Genomic DNA, 19,683 nt, shown 5'->3' with positions numbered 1-19,683 from the left:
AGCTTCTACCTCCTACATGCCCCCATCAAATTGTTTTATTGCTTCTAATATACAGGATATCAGTTTTCTTTTTCATTATTGCTTTTATGTCTTTGCAAGCATTATTTTCTACGTTCGTTATTCCCTGGCACAAAACACAAGTTCATAGCAACTCTTGATATCTGTGCAGATGAGAATTTCAACCAGAAAAAGATCATCACTCCGTTAACAAATACATATTTTAACTTTCTGAATATATTAGTCATGGAAACCTTGTACACAACTGCATTATATACTTCTGTTGAAACTGTGTTATATGTGCTTTTAGGTTATGATCAATTTTAAGCAGAACCAGCCATGCTCTCTTGTTTTTTTTTACTTTAATCTTATTTGTTATCATACCTTCCAAGTGAAAATGCAGGGGCTTTTTTAAGTAAACAAAACAGCAAACTCAGTAAATTGACAAGGGCGTTGTGGAACATTGTGTCATGACTGTAAAGGCTCGCTGTGTCCAAGTAATGACTGTTTTACTGATGGATAATTGGATTTAGGTTGTGTTGCTGCTGACTTTAGGTATTCTTATTTATTTATTTACTTTGACTGATTTAATATAATCTTGATTGAGAGAATCTTCTGACTGACAGATTATGCATGTGATTACTGTTAGTGTTTGAATAAAACTTCAGGGTTGAACAACGTATTCCTTCTAGCATCAAAACTGAAGATTTACATACTGTTGCATTTATTTATTTTCTGTAAAACAGTGAATGTGCCTGTGCATTCTTCTACAGTGAAAAATGTGAGAAGCACAATTGGAAATACAGACATAGTCAGAATGTTCACTGCCCAACTTTAGAGTCAATTAAATGGATAACATAGGCCATACTGGGAGAAGCAATGTTCAGAGGTGAGGGACTGAGCTGCAGCATCCTGATCCTGCTGACAAGGACAGCTCTTTTGAGTGGTATCGGTGGGACTAGGATTTCATCGGGTAAGACCAAATAGCCCAAGGATGAAACAATGGACTTGAAATTCCAGTCTAATGCTGAGTCACAGTTTAGATGTAAATCTGTATTTCATCAGGTAAAATCTGAAAAAAAAAATATCTAGCAACTTTCTCAGGGCATTATCCAGTCATCTTTTTAAGCATCTGCTCTCAATACTAGAACAAGCTTTGGGTGGATAGGCTAAGGAAAATGCCAAAAGGCAGCTTCTGTTAGATTGAAAGGGAAAGTGAGTTCTTAAAACAGGGGCTATTCATAGCCAATCTAAACTTAGAATATATTAATTTGAATGTCTCAGAGCACATTACATGTTCATCTTCATTTGACATAAGCTTTTTGAAAATTAATATTAATTTTAATATTAAGTAATTTATATTTTTTTAATATTTTAATTATTTATTTATAATATTAATATTTAATATTAAGTAGATTCATGAATGCATAAACTTTAATGGATAAAACATTATCTTTCTGCTGAGGAGTTTCAACTGTAACTGAAAAATGGATGCATTTCATCTTATTATTTGCAAGTTGTGAATAAATCTGTCACAGGTAGCCTGAGCTATTTGAAATAATAAGAGTGACTTGTGAGACCAGTAAGCCTCTCCCGTGGTCTGGCTTAAGTGGTCTGTGAGCTGTACATAATAAAACCAGTGACACTTAGAACCGTACTTTGTTGAAAATGCCTTGTCTAATTGAAATTTGAGAGCCTGGGCACAGTAGATACACAGAACCAAGTACTTATAAAGAAGCTAAATGAACTGAAACCAAAGTTTTAATGGAAGATAAAGTGCATTAAAATCTGATCAGCCAAAGCTTCAGGCACAAATAAGCGATCAACCTTACCTCTACTGTGTTTTTAATAACACTGAACAGAAAACGTGAATTTTCATTTTGTGGATTCCTTCATTCTGAAGTTTTGGTTGACTGCCATTCTGAAGCAGATAAAGAGCTTAGGAGCACTTTGTGGAACACCGTTATCGTTGTCATTCCCCTAACACCACTGCAAGCCTTGACTCCAAGGGCGTCCCTCTGGCAGGCTGCCTTGGAGCCATGGAAACCTCAGGAGACATCATCCTGAGCACAGTAGTCAGGGCAGAGCAGACATTCGCAGCGGGACATCCTGGAGCCAGAAGTTAGGAGGGACAAGGTTGCCAGGAACCTGACAAGAAACCAGAAAATATGTCAGATGAGCTGCCTTTTTTTTTGTTGTTTTTTTGTTTAAATTCTACTTGCCTTCAGCAGAAATGTATGTAGATTGACTAGTAGAATTATTTCTGCTTCAGCAAGGTGTTGATTTGTTTTGTCTTATGGAAAATTTAAATGGCATTTCTTATGTTGTAAATGGCATAAAAACTTTCTATGCTTGGAAACTTTATATAAGGAGCAAATGCTCCCTTGAGAACTTTGTTACAGTTCTGTCCATTTTTAACCTTTCTCTGTTCCTGGATGTGTTTGTCTTCCAACTAGTGTGATAGGAGAGATCTGATTAGAACGGCCATACTCCAGTTCAAGCATCCTGGCTGGCCCTGTTTTGATTCCTCCTGTCACTTAGTTGTTCAGTTTCTATCCTGTTCCTTTATATGTTCCGTCTGGGCACCTACTGTGGAGAATGCAAGAAAATATCAAAGCAACACAACATAATGTACTACTGTCACCACAGAGAAAGAGTAGTGAGTCTAAATTCCACGTAAAGTGAGGACCCTGATTCCTACAGCTAATAATATTGAAATTTGCCAGGAGCACATTAGCAGCTTTGACTTTCACTTCCCCTCATTTCTTATTGGTGCTGTAAGAGTTTCAAATGAGAAGTCAGTTCATATACTGCTGCTCTTGTGGTTGGTTTTTTTTTTCTTATGTCTCTGGATCAGAATTTTCAATCTTGTCTATCTATTCTAGTAAGCAAGCAGTGACTCCAATTCTAATGGCCTCTGAATTAATAATGAAGGTTGTCAGTATGGGATCTTTTGCTGCTCTTAAAATTTGCGGCTAGTTAAATTGTTCTCCTGTGGACATGGCACAGTATAAATTGCAATCATCCTTGGCAATCGCTATTTCTGTTGGTCATCATTTAAAACCAAACATAACTGCTGTGCAATGGTCCAAGTCATAACAGCCCAGCACTAGTCATCTACCTGAATGTAAAAACATTCTGAGTTCCAAGCCTTGTTTCAATTTTTGTCATTGTCTTTTTCTTTTTTCTTTTTTTTTTTTCCTGGGATTCAACACAGTTTTAAGTATCCAGTAGTTCTGAATTGTCAATCAAGATGAGCATGGTGATTATACAAATAACATGGGATTATTTGGTTTTAAAACTATTTCGACATCAATGCTAATTCAATTATATTTACAGCTTTTTCTGTAGTTTGTTTCTGGCCTCCCTCCTCTCGGTGATTTCTTTCCTCGCTAATGAAAGCAGACCAAATGTATTTTTTCGCTCTTTGTTTCCACTGCAAAGGTGAATTAAACATGACTCCCCACAAAAGTCTAGTGGATTCAAGGAGGGAAAGAATGGGGCTGAGTGAAAGATGGATTAGGAAGTACATTTTCAGTCCAGCGTGGAGGTAGCTCCTGGAATGATTGCCAGCAAAGGAAAGGAGAGGATGCTTGGGAGGAGGATTAGAGGCCCTCTGTGCCTGGAGCCTGGGACAGACCATCATTTATCAGCCCAGTGACAGCCCTCTTTCTTGAGAGAACCCTTTCCTCCCCGCTCTTAGCATTTCTGTGAAGTTCAGTGTTTGTGGTATGGGGGTTTTTTTGGTTTGGATTTGCTTTGGTGTTTTTAATTCACAGGCTTCCAGAATAGGTGTACCCTGGAAAGGCCTTAGAGGCAAGAGCTGCAGAAATCTGACAACAGTTATGTGATATTCATTTTCTGCCTTCCTCTCTATTCCTCCCTCTCAACACACAATATTAAGGCAAAAATTATTTCATTTTCTCCTCAATCAACTGAAACATATTCTGTTGTTATGCTGGCAATGAAATGTATTTTCCAAGTTTAATTAGCAAGTCAAACAATAGCACAAATGCTTCTGCAGAATTTTGCTAAAGGTTCTCTATCCTCAGTTGAATAACAAAGGTCTTTGAGAGCATGTGCTTCGGTTTTTGTCATTTGCAGAGAGCATCCATTTAATTTTTTTTCTGACTTTCACAAGGAGGCTGACTGATAGCTGGTTTGTTCTCTGTTTCAGGTCGTGGAGACTAATTTGGTTGCTTTTGACTGTCACTGGATCATTATAAATGAGGTAACTGTCAAATGAACATTGTTGTGAACCATGAATCCTGTTTTCAGGCTTACTGACAATATTCATGCTGATCTTGACTTTGCCAACAGGAAACAGTAGCTACAAAGTAGTTCAGGCATGCTGAGGAAGTGGATATTGCTTAACAAAAATAGAATGACAAGTTCATGGACTTTGCTGTTTGTCTTGCCTGTCTTAAACAGAAGTCCTTGAATGAATAAATGTAAAATAAAATTTAAAAAACCCTTTCCTTCTCAGGATCTAGAGATTTCACTTTGACTTGACTTGACTCTTTTTAAAGGATCTTTTTAAGGTCTTTTTTTATATGTAATCCTTCATAGCGGAGTGCTTGTATTTCATTTATATTCTAATAATTTTTCTTGCTAATAAAAATAATAATAATAATAAAATCCCATATTTCCCTTTCCTTTAAGAATTCCCCTACAATTCAGTTATGGTTGATATCCAAACCTATTGATATTAGTGGGGGACTTTTTGATGGCCTTCTGGATCAGGTCATGTATGAATGTTCATGAAGGGAAAAAAGAAAGTAAGTTAAATTGAGATCCTATTTTTAAACTGTGAAATAGATTCTTCCATGAACACTTGTCAGCTAAAATATGACAAGGCAATATGTGAAGTAGCTTTCCATATAAAACATTGAACAATGCAGTTGTTCTTAAATTTGACAACATTCAGGGTTTTTTTGTTTGTTTTCTGAAAAGCAGTTTAGGTCCAGAATGACTAAATCCCCTCAGAAGATAGCTCTCCCCTAACATATGTAGATAAAGCAACTCCTGTATATTCTAAGGATAAAAGATTGCTTGGAGATATTGCTTGTATATTCCAGGTGTACTCTGTGGATTTACTATGTACTTCTGTTTTCATACTTAATTATTAGATTTTCATTAGTACAGTATGGCAATACTGAGGTAATTTAATCCAAAACATTTTTTTCATGGTTATAGTAAGCTATAGTGTTGTCGCACTGGGATTGTACTTTGGCCTACTTGTTTTAAACCAGTAGATTTTTAGCCAGTTTTCCCTGGAGAAAATCATGCCCCAGAAAGTGCTGTGACAACAACCCAGGTCCAGCAGAAATTATTGGTTTGGGCCCTTTATTGCTTCTGACTGGTAATATTTGTGTTTTCCAGCACTGAATGGGGTGGGCCTTGCTGGTTGAGAATCCAGCTTTAAGCTACAGATGGCCATGGGAACAACATATGTGTTTTCTTTTTCCTGTCAGATTAAACTAGAATTCACCTGTAGTGAATGGAATCTTGAAGCAGAGTGTTCATCTCTGCTCTTCAGAGTTAATGCTTATTATTTTAAAAAGAGCACTAACTAAATCTAAAGCGGTCCCTCATTAACCTCTGTATCATTACATCAGACAACAATTTCTTAGGCAGAGCCCAGATATTGTCTTGTTGTTCAAGTTAAAGACACTGCCACTGGTTTTTCATTTTAAATGTTATTTGAATTAAAAAGTTCAAAAGAAGATGCTTGTTTTTAATTGTGTCAGCTCCTCCACTCTCAAAAAGCAAAATAAAACTGAGGATCCATTCCTAGTGTACATGCTTTCTCTTTGCTTTTTATTCAGAAATTAGTGTCTCTGTGGAAAAAAAAAAAATCTCCTTTTTGAGTATTGTTATTTGTACATTGCAGCAGATTAAACGGCAGAGTGACCAAAGTGGTTCCCACTCTAAACTGCCTTCTCCACTCCAAAGCTCTTTCTCTGGGCTGTGGCCCCAACAGCTAGGAGAGTTGAACGATGTACTCGGAGAACCATACATCATTCCTTCTTGGTTTTAGAGTCTTGTATGTGAAACGGTGAAAGGCGTGATTAAGTTCATGCTGACAAACTGTACTGTAAACCACAGTCATTAAAATCTCTGTATCTCATTCAATCATTCCTGCTGTTGGTTTTAAAGAAGGTAAACATGTTTAATGCCATCTCAGCTTAATCTGCTTCTGGACTTAAATCCATATTCCCATTTAAGTAACTTACTTTCAAGCTCTGTTTGTTTCAAAATGCTAATAATCTCAATATTTTGAGGACATAAAAATCAAATTAGAAATAAATAAATTTGTAGGTAATGATATGGGCAGAACCATATTTTGCCCTATTTTTCCTTATTGCTATATTCAAATTACAACAGAAATTTAAGTATTTCCTGAAGTATGAATGTTCCTTAACATCACTTGCTTATTGCAATATTTTACCAGTTCAGTAGTAAGATCGCAATGTCTCCACTTTGGCAGTGCAAGATTTGGAAATGCAGTGATTTACAGGCCCCTTACTGTGTGGTATATAAAATAGCTATCTTTACATCCAAGTCCATTTGATATGGTTCTCCACTAGCTGTTGATGACCACAGTACTTCCCTGTGACTGTGAAATTATCTGAGAGCTCTGCCTGTTTTGTTGCTTACATAAATCCTTTGTGACATCTTAGACAAGTTAGACATCTCTGTGTGTTTGCTTGTATTGGCTAAATCACTGTCAACTAAGTAACTGTAACACTGCTTCTCTAGCCTCCTAATTTGAAATTCTAAGATGATCTGTTACAGTGAAAAAGCATTGTTTTGCAAAATCCTCATATGATTCAAATAATTCCTCTCATTGAGATACCAAAATAAGCTGGAATTGTCTTTCCTTTTCCATCACCATGCTAAGGAGATACAACACACTTACCAAGTATAGTATTACAGAAGGAAATACCACCTTCAGTTTTGTGATCAGAAATCTGCTTAGGCTTTGTGAGGTGACATCTGTTATTTTAATTGCTCGCTTTAAGTGTTATAATGCCTGTAAAGAGTTCCTTAATTTTTATTGTCCCATTAGTTGCTATTTTATGTAATACTGCAAATTTGCTTGAAAACTGTGTATCATAATGGAAATGCGTGTGTGGGAGGAGGGGGGTTGTTCCCATAAAATGAAAGAATTCATAATTTGCTAAAGCATAATACATCGTATTAGTCCTTTGCAAATAATACAAATCTCTTCTGATCAGTGCAGTCAGCTGAGGAAACACTCTCTGAGTAAATGTTCCTGTTTCTTCAGGGCCTTAAAGCAGATGGTGTGATTCTGTATTTAAAATTTGCATGAGTCATAGATTTGAACGTAGTCGGGATAAAATATGCCTTAACAAAATGCAAGAATGGATTTATCTCCCGTTCCCTCTGTCTGTCTGTCTCTACTTGCTTCTTTTCCTCTGCACAATAGTAAATATAACCTCAAAAAGCCCAGGATAGTAAAATTATATTGCTTTTATGACTCTTAAATCAGAATTGTACAGTAAGCTTAGATTTTATTTAGTGGAACTGAAGAAGGTGTATTTGTATGATTTTCATCACTTTTTTTTTCTTTTGCTCTTTTTAAATGAAAGAAATGTCTTTTTTTGTTGTTGTTTAAATTTAAATCCATGTGTGTCTCAAGCATTTTCCTTTGTTAAAACATTCAGGGTCATCTTACTATACCCAAGGCTGCCACCAGTTCTCTTTCACTATTGTTTATTCAAGGACAACCCAAAACACTTTCCACTGCCTACAGTTGCCATACAGAAGGTGAAAATATTAATGCTACTGTACAAAGGATTGGTTGGATTTCACCTGCAGTAATGTGCACAGTTATGACCAGCTCTGTTAAAATTTGAATTGAATGAGTGCATGGAAAAGCTGATCTGTGTGCGAAGAGACTGAAAGGGTTGGCCTGATTAGCCTCTGAAAACAAAGACTGAATGAGGATATGCTCTCTGTTTATAAACACATACAGAGCATGAAGAAATGCATCGTTGTCATGAGCTAGAGGACAAGATTGGCACAAGAACAAATGAGTTCAAATTGTCCATGAATAAAGTGAGGGCAAAAGTTAGTAGAAGGTTTCTAATTACCAGAGACATCAGAGTCTGGAAAAACTCCTTCTTTGAAGAAAGAAGGGAAAAAAAAACCAAACTCTTTTAAAGAACAGTTTTCAGAAAAAGATCCAACAGATTTGCCCACAAGAGGGACCCAAAAGGTTATATTCAAAGGTCACTTTCAGATGAACACATGTTTTTCCTAGGAGAGAGCTGGTTCTTGGCTGATGCATTCAGCTTATTCCATTGTATTTCAGCCCAATGCACTCCACCATGAAGAGGAGCATACAGCGTGACCATGTTTTAAGCTTGAGCAGCTAGATCAGGTCATAAAACCATAGCTCAGTTCCAGAAGCTTACATAATTCTGCATTTTAATATGGGTAGTTGATTAATAGTAGCATTAGAGGTTCATTTGAACCCCTACATTTTCCAATAGTGACAGCACATCAGGTGTGAAATGCCACCGTCTTTTGTACAGGTCAGCAACCAAGCTGCCAGCTCTTTTTTTTTCAGACAGGTGAGAGACAGTGGACAGACTGACTTAGCCCCTCCAAACTCTTGAATTATTTTTTCTTCTCTCTGAAAGCTAAAAATTGATTTCTCCTTGTCCTGTCAGTTTTCTCTTTTTCATCATCCTCCCCAGAACCTAAGAAAACTAAGGGGCGATATAATGGAGCAAATGATTATGCAGTTCAAGATCTCCCTTTACCTTTCTTGGAGTTTCATCTAGTTATGCTTTGCTCTCAGCTACTCCTTTTTGGAAAGTTCTGAGAAATTTGGGAAGACCATAAATACAAGTATGTTATGATATGGGCAGTGGCAACCCAGAGGCCTCATAGGGGTGTGCAGTGGCCAGCCTTTCCCACTCTGCCCCATGCTCGCTGCTGCTGGCTTTTGGAGGAGGAAGAAACACTCTCCTCTCTGAGTGTCATTAAGATGTCATGAAGACATGGCAGGCACTGGGAAAATAAGACATGTCCAATATACAATAAATACTGGAATCATCATCTTGGCCCAAAGTTAAGATGTTTCCACAAGAAAAGGTATTGCTGCATTTGTTTGGTGCTTATTGCAGGAGCATGTGAATAAATTCTTTCCCTTCATGTCTCTCACTACTGGTGTGGTTGCTCTGTGGTAAATAGTAAGCCTTTGCCTTAAAATAATGAGAAAAAGTTGAGCAGTGATATATATTAGATGTCTAGTATATAATCTTATTTCCCACTGGAGGTGATCCTCTTCAGTTCTCTTTTCCTAATTCATCCATAAAGAACTATTAATTTAAAATAGCATTTCTTTCCTTATTTATTTGCCTACTCAGATGAAATGTGCATCTAATTTTATCCTTGTTTCATTGGAAATAGGACAACCTCCCCTTTATTCCAAGTTCACACCAATTAAAAAAAAAGGTTTAGAACTATATATTGAACTTCTGATTTAAAAAAAAAAAACAAAACCCACTTAACCTAGCTTAAATTTATACAGGTGCCAAGTCAGTTCAACTTGGCCAACTTTGTAAATTTTTGACATTTGGTGCTTGTGTAACAGATCATCTGCCATCCTCATATCATTAAACTGTATCCTCCTTTGAAGTGCAAATGAAAATTGTTTCCTCTCATACAATAGTTGCTTTATATAGTTTTCTTAAGTCAGATCCAAAATTCAAGAATGAGAGATGATATTGGAGAGTCATTATATAAAAGGCTCATCACTCAGTCAATGCCAAGTATTAGAAAAATTACAAAGAAGTATATAGCAAATGGCTAAAGTTGAGTTTGGGTTTGCTTGGCATTGCTTTATTGTTAACCTAAAATCTGAATTTATTATATTATTAGTGGAATTCACAGCATTTAAAATAATAGTTGTCATTAATCTATTGATGTATATACCTTCTTGGCAACAATACAAATTATCTTTGGTGTTTGGAATCTGTTAGTAGTTCCCAGGTGATGTATAAAAATATGAGGTAGTAACCTAAAGGTTAAAATGAGAATACTCTAATTAAAATGCACCAAAAAATGCTGAATACAGAAAAAAATAAATACACTTTTGAGGCAGAAAACATAAGTATTTAAGCAGATGAAAGTCAAAATCTCTATTAAAGTATTATTTAGCAATGTAATGTGGCCATGCAGGTATCAGTTTTTAAATTATTAGAACAAGTCTAATAATCTTGCTGTTACAGTTTGGGCACAGTGTATAATGAAACCAGGCAAACTTTTCAAAAATCCTCTGAGAAAGTTTACAATCAAGATAGCAAGCTTCTTGAGCTCTCCTTTCCGATTATATTGGAAGTATTATTAAAAAAAAAAATACATGCATTTTGCTAAAACAGTATTTTGTATTTTTTTTTACCTTGCAGCTAGTGAAATGATATAGACTAAATGAAAAGATGGCATCTTAAGCTGAGAGAAACTATTATCTATGGTACATTAAGGATTAATCGACCAGAAATGCAAGATATTACACTGGACGCAGCTGATGCCATGTGTTATTTTTGTTTGCAGAAAAATCTATATTTCATAAAGGACATTAATAATAGATGAATTCAAAAACAGTGACAATCTATGAAGAAGAATAAAATACTTTTATTGTAGTCAAGAGAGTAGAAGTTAAAATTTACATGTCGTGTATTTTTTCTTCCAAGCTTTAAAAGAAATAAATGCCAGTAAGTCCAAATAAGTCACTTCGAAATAATTATTTAAAGAATGTTAACTGAAGTGCCACAAAAAAAGCCGAAATTACCAGAATAGTTGTCTGAACATTTAAAGATTTGCTTTTTCAAAAAGCTCGGCTTCCTTTTCACCAGAAAGATTCTGTAATTTGGGTTCAAGTCTATCTCCTGGTGTATCCCAAGTTCTTGATCGTGGCCACAGATCAGGAAGCCAGAGGCAAAAAAAAGATGATGGCATTTAGTTACGGTTGTAACAGTGCAGATGTGCTATATCCTTTAAAAAATGAAAAGCTCTAAATACATAAATGGGACTCAGAAAAATTCAATAAACTGTGACTGTATGCAAGGGTATGTTAAATGCAGGCTACTAATAGGAGCTCCTCAAGCACCTTCCTTACTGGGGGGATAGCCACCAGTTTAAACATCTAGCAAGTTTGACGCATCAGCCTCTGTAATTAAGACAGATGAATGATAAACCATTCAACATGATGAAAAATAGATTCTAGTTAAAAAGATTGAGGAATTTTGTAGATTATTTTTCCTGCTTTCCAGAAAAATACAGACACAGAATTGTCTTGAAAGCTACCAGCTGACCCTATTTGAGTAGTAAGAAAAAGCCCGTGTTTAAGTAAAGTTCAAGTTCTTATGTGGAGGTTGGAGTCGGTTGCTGTTGTTTGTGAGCCCGCACTCCTCTCACTCTGTGTTCCCCCAGGGCCTCATCATTCAGTGGTGTAAAGCACCATGTTCCCAAACTGCAGGATTTTATGCTGTGTAAAGGACTGTTTTTCTGGTTTCCCTAATCTGCTTTAAAGTTAATATCTGAAGCTTAATATTTCACATATTGATGCGTTTACTTAGATTTTTTTTTTTTTTCCTTTAAAGTGTGTGTCCGGAGACCTGAGTGTTCAGCTGTAAGCCTTAATAGGTACCCTATGGAGTAAAAAGTTGGTTTTAAATTAGATCTTGCTCTAAATAAGCATGTACATACCTAGAATGCTCTAATGCATTTTCTTTGCCCTTTTGGTAAATATTTGCTAAATGGCACATTGTTTGTAGGTTCTTGATGCTCTCTTTCCAGGAAATGAACACTTAAGACTTGAATAATTGTCTGTACCTTCACAGCTCCTAACGCTACACTTAGAAATACATCATGGTAGGACGTCCTACTGATTTACACATTATCTGCCAAGAATGCTGTGAAACACTAAAGTGAAAGACCAAAGGTAAAAGGAAAGGGAGAGAAAAGTCAAAATTAAACAACTAAGCCCAGTTACATGTACAAAAATTTTGTGAGGTTTGGGCACAGTACATTTTAAACTTTTGCAATTATTGTAAGGCTGGTGTGTCGGTTGTTTTAATGAGCATGTATACATTTTTTGAGGCTATGGCAGAGAGCTAGACAATAGCTGTGTAGCAAACACATGCCTCTCGGTCTTCTCTGTTTATTTTTTGTTTATAATCTGATGGTAACATTTCTATCTTTTAACTTCTATGCATATTCTCTCCCTTGCCTTGTCTTTCAGGAAATAAATGATGTGGATGTGCAGGAGCTGGTGAGAAGGTCAATTGGAAGGTTAACAATTATTCGGCAGACGTTTCCAGTCCCCCAAAACATAAGTCAGCGCTGTTTCCGTGGCAACCACAGAATATCTTCATCACTGTGTGATCCGAAGGACCCTTTCTCCCAAAGCATGGAGGTAGTTCATATCCTGGTCTATTCCCACCTGAGAACTGTCTTTCTAGATAAGTTCAAGGTTTTTCCACAGGGGTTTAGTGTAATTTAGTGTTTCTTTTTCATGTCCTCTCTGACATGTAGTTTAATGGCTCATGGCATGACAAGAAAATGCTTGGGTGGCAGGTGAGTGTGACTGAAGGACAAGAACAACTCACCTGCTCCACAGCAATTGAGGAAAAAAAAGCCACCTGATCTCCAGGCAGTGAACTAGTTGTTTTGTTGCCCTACTAAATTAATTTTTTTTTGTCATCTCATCAAGAAGAATTTCCTCCCCATAGCAAATTTTTCCTGAATTGCTATGCTTCTCTGAGCCTCAAATGCGTTCTCAACAGGAAAGCCTTCCTGGGGCACACCCATGTCATCCGTTTCAAGTGCCTTGATGTATGCACCTAAATCTATGCCTGTGTTCCAAAGAAGCCTTATTTTCAGGATTGTTAACTACAAATTATGATTAAACTATAAGAACCTTCCTACCACATGAAATTAGCAACAGGATCACGGTCACTGTCCTCTTGGCTTCACAAAGATTTTCCAAGAGAAAGACCTCCACCTCTTTTATATCTGGTTAGGCTTTGTCATGACAAAGCTATGACGAATCAGGAGTGTGAAATTGGCTTAAGAGGTTGATTTTACTTTGGGGGTTTTTGTGTGATCATTTATGAAGTTGTGGAAAGATGACTGCATTGGCAGCGGTGCAGGAGGAGCATATCTGACTTAGCAGCAAAAAGCAGTTGTCTCAGGATGCTGAAAGAAAGGAGTGAGGAAAAAAAAATGAGAGAGAAATAGAGAGATGTTGAAAAGTGTCCTTGCTTAAAATAAAAATATATAAGGGGAAAGGGAGAAAAAGTGTGACTGGTCTTCCCTGTTTCAGGTTAGCTGTAAGAGCCTTTGCCTCACCAACTGTTCACAAAGCAGCTGGTGAGCAACTCTTGATGACATGAAAAACACTGCAAGGTGATCCTATTGGAGTTCCTAAAATAAACAGGGCTGTGTAAGGTCAATAGATGCATAGGATACCTCTAAAGGCTATTTAGGAACTGTGAAAATTCTTTATGTTGTGCCATTCTGTTATGGCAGCATAGTCCTAGGGGGAACTTTGGTAGCCTATGGATAATGCGTAAAAACTGAGAGTGTGATTACATGCATCTGCTAGAGATTGCAAAGAGCAGTTTTTATGAGCAAAGTTACTCACTACAGCAAGACAGAAAACAAGAATCATGTATTGATGTGAGACTTCAAGTTTTGATTTATTTTTCTCTTCAACTTCACTTTAATTTCATTTTCACTTCAACAGTCAGCTGACTCTAGGAAAGAAAAGTTCGAGAAATCAAAGTTTATTCTTTACAAATTGGGAAATTCCATTTAATGTGTTAGATTGGACCTTATACCCTAACGTGTGATTGACCAACCTACAGCTTGGAGAACTGTAGTATTCCTATTGAAAGCTTTCATAACGTTTTGGTTCAAAGGAATGATGGAAGCTTGACTGGTTAAACTGTTCTGCACAGTTGAGTTGCTTTTTTCATGTATTCCCTGAGACGGCTGCACTTCATTAGTAGCTGAGTGAGAGAACACAAAAATGAAAGGAAGAAAAACTCTGACACGGTTTCCCCTGTGTCTTTGTACAATGCACAGACCTTTGACTAGCTGTGGGGTTTGTTCATTGTTTCTTTGTTCTCCCCAACAATATTATAAATTAACTTCTATTCCAGTGGGGAGCTGGAACAGTTTATAAATTGAAATTTCTAATGCTTTTTTTTTTATGCCATCGAAGAGTGACTAATCAGAAATATTCTCTGGAAATTATAAGGGTGGATGTCTTGATTTGTTTTTTCTGAAGTACTCCCCCTAGAGTTTGTGAGAATAATTAATTTTTTCAGCATCTTTATTAAAACACTGAAAAATATTTTGGTGAATATCTCTCATTGTGTCTCTGGGATTGTCCTAGTTCAAACAACTTCAGTAAATTTGTATCATTTTGGAGGCAAGAAGTTAAAAACTGGATTCAAAGAAGTATTTAGTATTATAATCCTTTTGTCTAAACCTGTATGCAGTAGCCTAGATATGCATAAAATAAACACCATTAATCCAGATTAATCACTCATATTTAATCTGATTGCTAAATACCTTTCTTCTACACTGTGGAACAAAAAAAAAAATCACATCTGAATTTTGAATTGCATCAATGGGAGATTATGCAGTTAGAAACCGCTTGGTAACGCAAGTATCCAGCCATTAGTCTAAGAGACTTGGAGTAAATAAAGGATCAGTAATGGATACCAGGCAATGCATTAAATGTCCCAGTAACTTTACGTGGGAAATGAATAAAAGGGTAAAGTGAGTTTAAATTTCATCACCACTCTGTGCATCAGGACAATTACTAATGAAACGTGCTTCTAGTAGTGACAGAGAAGGGTGATTCTGAGAAGCAGAAATTAATTGTAGTGTCTTTATCATTGCATTATCAGTGATGGATTGCTGTAAATGTTAAGCTGAACTATTAGTGAAGGAATAACAATGCTTAATAATTGCTAAACTCTGTACTCCTGAGCCCTGTTAATACTTGATGAAGGCCCTGCTATATTACTCTTAGATTTGTGAGTGCATCCTTCCTCATGAACTATGACAATAATCTTCTATTCCCATGATACTAGGTTACGGAAGCTACCTTGAAAGCATTATCATTTTGTTGGGAAATGATGACTTGGCATCTGTAGCCCTTCATGTAGCAATTTAGTCTCATTAGTGACCTTATTGTCTCTGCTCTCTAGAGGGTTTTTTCTACTTTCAGCGAAGGCTTATGTAAACTAAACTTGCCTCCCAGCATAGTAATAATTCCTTCTCTCCCTCTCAAACAAATGTCCCTGTGGTGCTGACTTCTTTGGGGAAATACAGTTTTAGCTGAAATGCTTTGAATTATTTGTAGGTTTACAATACACACACAAATGATCCAAGTTATTTTAAAAATGCATGATTAATCTGAACCCAGATCCTCAATCTGTGCTTTTAAACCTGTCATGCACAGTGATGCCTGGCCTGTGCATCTGCAGAAAGTAAATTAGTTCCTGGGTGGATACAGAAATGGAAATATTCACAGCCACTGGAGTCACAGGCAAAGCTCAAGTAAGAGTAAAGAAGCATCTTCCAGAAAGAAGGAGCAAAGGATCGTTGTCATGTAAAGAAAAAGGGAAATAAGGATTAGAAGTTCTGTGCGTTTGTGGTACTAATGATGTAGAGTTGTAAAGGCAATAGAGGATGCCGGGAGTCTATCAGGAGGGAAAGCAGCAGACCATTAGATCTCCTTCAATAAAATGTGGAAGGCAAAATGCCTCAGGAAATTCTGGCAAGGTAAGGAGAAAGATGATTCTTTTCTACATGCTACACAGCAAAGGAGTCTGTCACAAAACTTTCTTGTGAGAACTGTATAGAGCAGATTGCAGATGACACAGGCAAAGCCAGCATAAAGATGGAATTTACGTAAGAAAATAAAAACATTAAAAATAGGTTTGATGGAAAGGAGTAATTAGGCAGGAAGAGAGGCTATCCTTCCCCCGCCCCCCGCCCTTTTTTTAACATGATCTGTGATTTTGCCAATCAGCATCTCAGATCTTCAGAATTATTGTGCTTCCTTGGCATATAGCCTCTCCCAATAGCTGCAGGACTTTCCCAGTCTTTGGATATTTTTAAGAGGCAGAATAGAGGCATTCTCCACAAAGCTGGCATAGTTTCCTATTGTAAGCTTCTTTCTTTTAAGGTTTTGAGCAGACCATCTGTATGGAGAATGCCTTACACAAGAGCAGTCAACATATTCCACAAATCTGGGAAATGTCTTTTGGCTTGTCTGTGACTGATGGAGAGAAAAATGCAGTAACGTTGCCTCAGTTAGCAAATTGCTGCTGGTTAATTTGTTTTCAAGCAGGAATTCTCTACAGCCCCCTTCATAGTGCAGCTGAGGAAACGGAATTTGCCTTAATAACTTCAGACCCCATGGCTTCAAAAGACCAATAGTTTATCTAAAAATAATATTCCCAAAAGGTCCATGTCGTTTCTGAACATAATTCCTCTTCCCAAGAACCTCTGCTCAGGAGAGCTGAGATTTCTCTTTATAATACTGTTAATAACTTAACTGTTCCTACTATTTGAGGACAGAAATGACTGAAATAAAGCTATATTGTAAATGCCTTGTTTCAGAAGTGTTCATGAATTCTGAGCTTCTGTTCTTTTACATTGAATTGTATCTTTCACATCTAACTTCATATTGTATGTGTTTAAAAGTACATATGTAGAAATAGTACATAGGTAAGTGTAACTGGCACACAAGTAATTTCTTTTATTGAGTTCAACTGTTTTCTCTTTGATGCCAAATTGGAACTTCGTGACACTATATGTGTGTAACTATGCTCACAGTGAAACGTATACACATTTACTCAGTAAGAGTTTCGTCCTACAAGGAATTAACAGCCATTGCCAAATACTCTGACACAAAATGCTACAAATTGCAGAATCGACATGCAACTGCACACTGAGATTTCATCAGGTCATATTTCATTCCAAAAATCGCCTCAATCAGAATTGACTGCAAAAATCAGGAACAAAAGCCACAATGAAATGATTTAATTTTCAAAGTTTCTGTTTTAAAAAAAAAAAAAAACCAAAACAATCTTGAAGATAATTTGATGGTGTCCAAATATCTGGTGACTGAAAGATGGAAAGTTGCAGGCTACTGGTTAAAAATAGAAGAAAGTCTGTTTATGTTCATGAGTAGGGCTTTAAGTCCTGCGAGTGGAGCTGTGCCAGTGATGGTGCTGCCTATACTTCACATGTATGTAGTTTGTTGCTGCAAACCACCTGTAGCATGGCAGACCCTAGCTGCAGTTTTTACCAGAGCCAATGATATGACTTTTTGGCTCTTACAGTTTCTTCCTAATACCAAATAAGTTGTTTAATTAACAGAGGATTATGAGTGAAGCAAAACAAATGATAAGTTTTGTCTGTTGGCAAGAGACCACAAATAGTAATGCTAATACTCCCTTTTAATGTCTTGGCAGATTTCAAACCTGTATATATACGACACTGTCCTCCTGTTGGCGAATGCCTTTCATAAGAAGCTGGAGGACAGGAAGTGGCACAGCATGGCCAGCCTCACCTGCATCAGGAAGAACTCTAAACCGTGGCAAGGAGGACGATCCATGTTGGAAACCATCAAGAAGGTACCTTTTCCCTGTATTTCCTTGTTTCTGATTTCTGAAATATTTGCATGAGGCAGTATTTCCTTCTGAGTTCTGTACTATTCGTGCCAGTACCAGCAGTGTCTTCTCAAAGCAATAGTTTTGATATATTTACAGTTTCTGCATGGTCTGAACATGGTCTTTAGCTGGTTCTTGGGTTTTTTCCATGTTATAATGAGCATATTTGAAATGAAGTCAATGAGTTTTTTTTTACCAAAACTACCAAACTAGTAGAATTTTCAAGAACAAATAATATCCTATTGAAAAAAATGTCACAGGTTAGGAGATGAAGCAGATTAATTTACTATTTTATTTGTAGAAGAAAAAAAAAGGTTGCAGAATTACACTCAGATAATGTTCTGTGTAATTTGCTGTTGCACTCCTATTGACATTAATATAGTGAAATAGTAGAAGTGAATGAGGAAAACTCTAAGTCATCTGGTCTATATCCTGCCATTGCAGAACTGTTCTCTATAACAATCTCTATAGTGCTTTACGCAATGCTAAGCTCTTGCTCTTCCCTGTGATTATTATTTCATACCTTAATCATGCTCATGTCCAAGATGCTTTTCCTGTTCTTCAGTCTTTAAAGGTATTTTTTCTTAGTTATTCCCTTTCTTCATGATATTTACAGCATCTACCTACTTAGAGACAATTATCACAGCCTTCCAGGTCAGTATTTAGTCAAAATATGTGTAGGTTGGTAGTTTACCCTTCCCTGAAAGTTATTCAGTTCAGTCTCCTTATGTTATTGATGTCTTTCATAAAACTGCCTTCTCATTTGTCTGCATGTACTTCCTGGTAATATATACTTACATTTAAACTGCTGGCAGTGCCTACATGGTAAATATAAAAAAACCCAAGGACATTATAAAAAAAAAAAAAAAAAAAAGAGGTGCTTTATTTATGGCTTTCATTAAAAGGACATTAAAAACAAAAATAATAATGTTGTTTCCAGAAATTGCTATTCTGCATTAGGTCTTCAATTACACTGGAAATTATGATGATGAAGGCAAAATGTAAAGCGCCTTTGAACACTGCTTATTTTTTCCCCAGTCCCAGGTCAATCGGCATTAGCTCCAAAATAACAGTTCAAGGCTTGCTTTGGTGACTGTCCCCAGTTTCCATTCTAACAGTTTGAAGTCACGAAACTGCAAGGATAATCCAGGACACATTTCAGGAGCAGGATATGGCTTCAAGGAACTCTAAACTATATTGCTTTTAACCTATTAGACCAATTTCAAATTCACATTTGACAGTCCCATGTATTTTAAGCTATATTTCAGGCAAGGCTGGTTCTGGAACTTTTCTTCTCAACTTGCATTTTGTAAATGCTGTTGCACACTTTTTCATTAATAAACTAAAAGCTATTTCTGCTTACTCAAATCCAAATAGGATGCCTGAGCTGGAAAAGTCAAAATGCCCACTTGCACTTTAGAATTAGAATTTGCTATCTGAGCTGGAGTTTCAGGCAAAGTCTGGTAGCCGTACTGGCATCTCTAAATTTTGAAGTACTCCACCATGGAAAGGGCTGCTGACTGTTTTGAATTACAATTATTTGCTTGCTCGTGGTGTTTGTGGATGAGAGACTGATCATGTCCTCCTACATAAACATCTTTTATGCTGTTTCCTACCACCTTCTCATCTCTTTGCATCTCAAACATAGTTTATTCCATTCTTTGTCACATCGTCCTAGATATCTAGTTTATCTTCTTCCAGTTCTCACCTCTTAAAATGATATGATTAATAAAACAAACTCCTGTGACCTTTCACAGAAGAGCTGCACCCTGTTGAAGCTCAATTTATGTAGCTCTTAACCCTGAATGATGAAGAGAAATGGCCAGGAGAGATACAAAAGCATTCAAGAAGGCAGGAGCAAGTGGAGATTCCAGGGCTGTGGTTAGCTTGCTAATAAATGAATCAAATGCCAAGGAAATTCCTGAAGCGTGCAGCTAACCAGGCTCCT

At 36.7% G+C, this 19,683-nt stretch overlaps 1 protein-coding gene across 2 annotated transcripts in view; it reads left to right on the top strand.

The window, feature by feature from the left end:
- The window catches only part of GRID2 (glutamate ionotropic receptor delta type subunit 2), a 739,921-nt gene that overhangs the window by 500,922 nt on the left and 219,316 nt on the right, over positions 1–19,683 (top strand). For both annotated transcript variants that reach the window (XM_086746417.1, XM_086746416.1), the window contains 3 exons: positions 4,175–4,228; positions 12,278–12,451; positions 17,538–17,699. In XM_086746417.1, coding sequence (XP_086602543.1) covers positions 4,175–4,228; positions 12,278–12,451; positions 17,538–17,699 — 390 coding nt within the window. The remainder of the gene's footprint in view (positions 1–4,174; positions 4,229–12,277; positions 12,452–17,537; positions 17,700–19,683) is intronic.

This window comes from Chlamydotis macqueenii, chromosome 4 (assembly GCF_036417535.1).
Source record: "Chlamydotis macqueenii isolate bChlMac1 chromosome 4, bChlMac1.mat, whole genome shotgun sequence".
Classification (NCBI taxonomy): Eukaryota; Metazoa; Chordata; class Aves; order Otidiformes; family Otididae; genus Chlamydotis; species Chlamydotis macqueenii.
The sequence above is the reverse complement of the archived record's forward strand: the minus strand, read 5'-3'. Positions and strand labels throughout refer to the sequence as shown.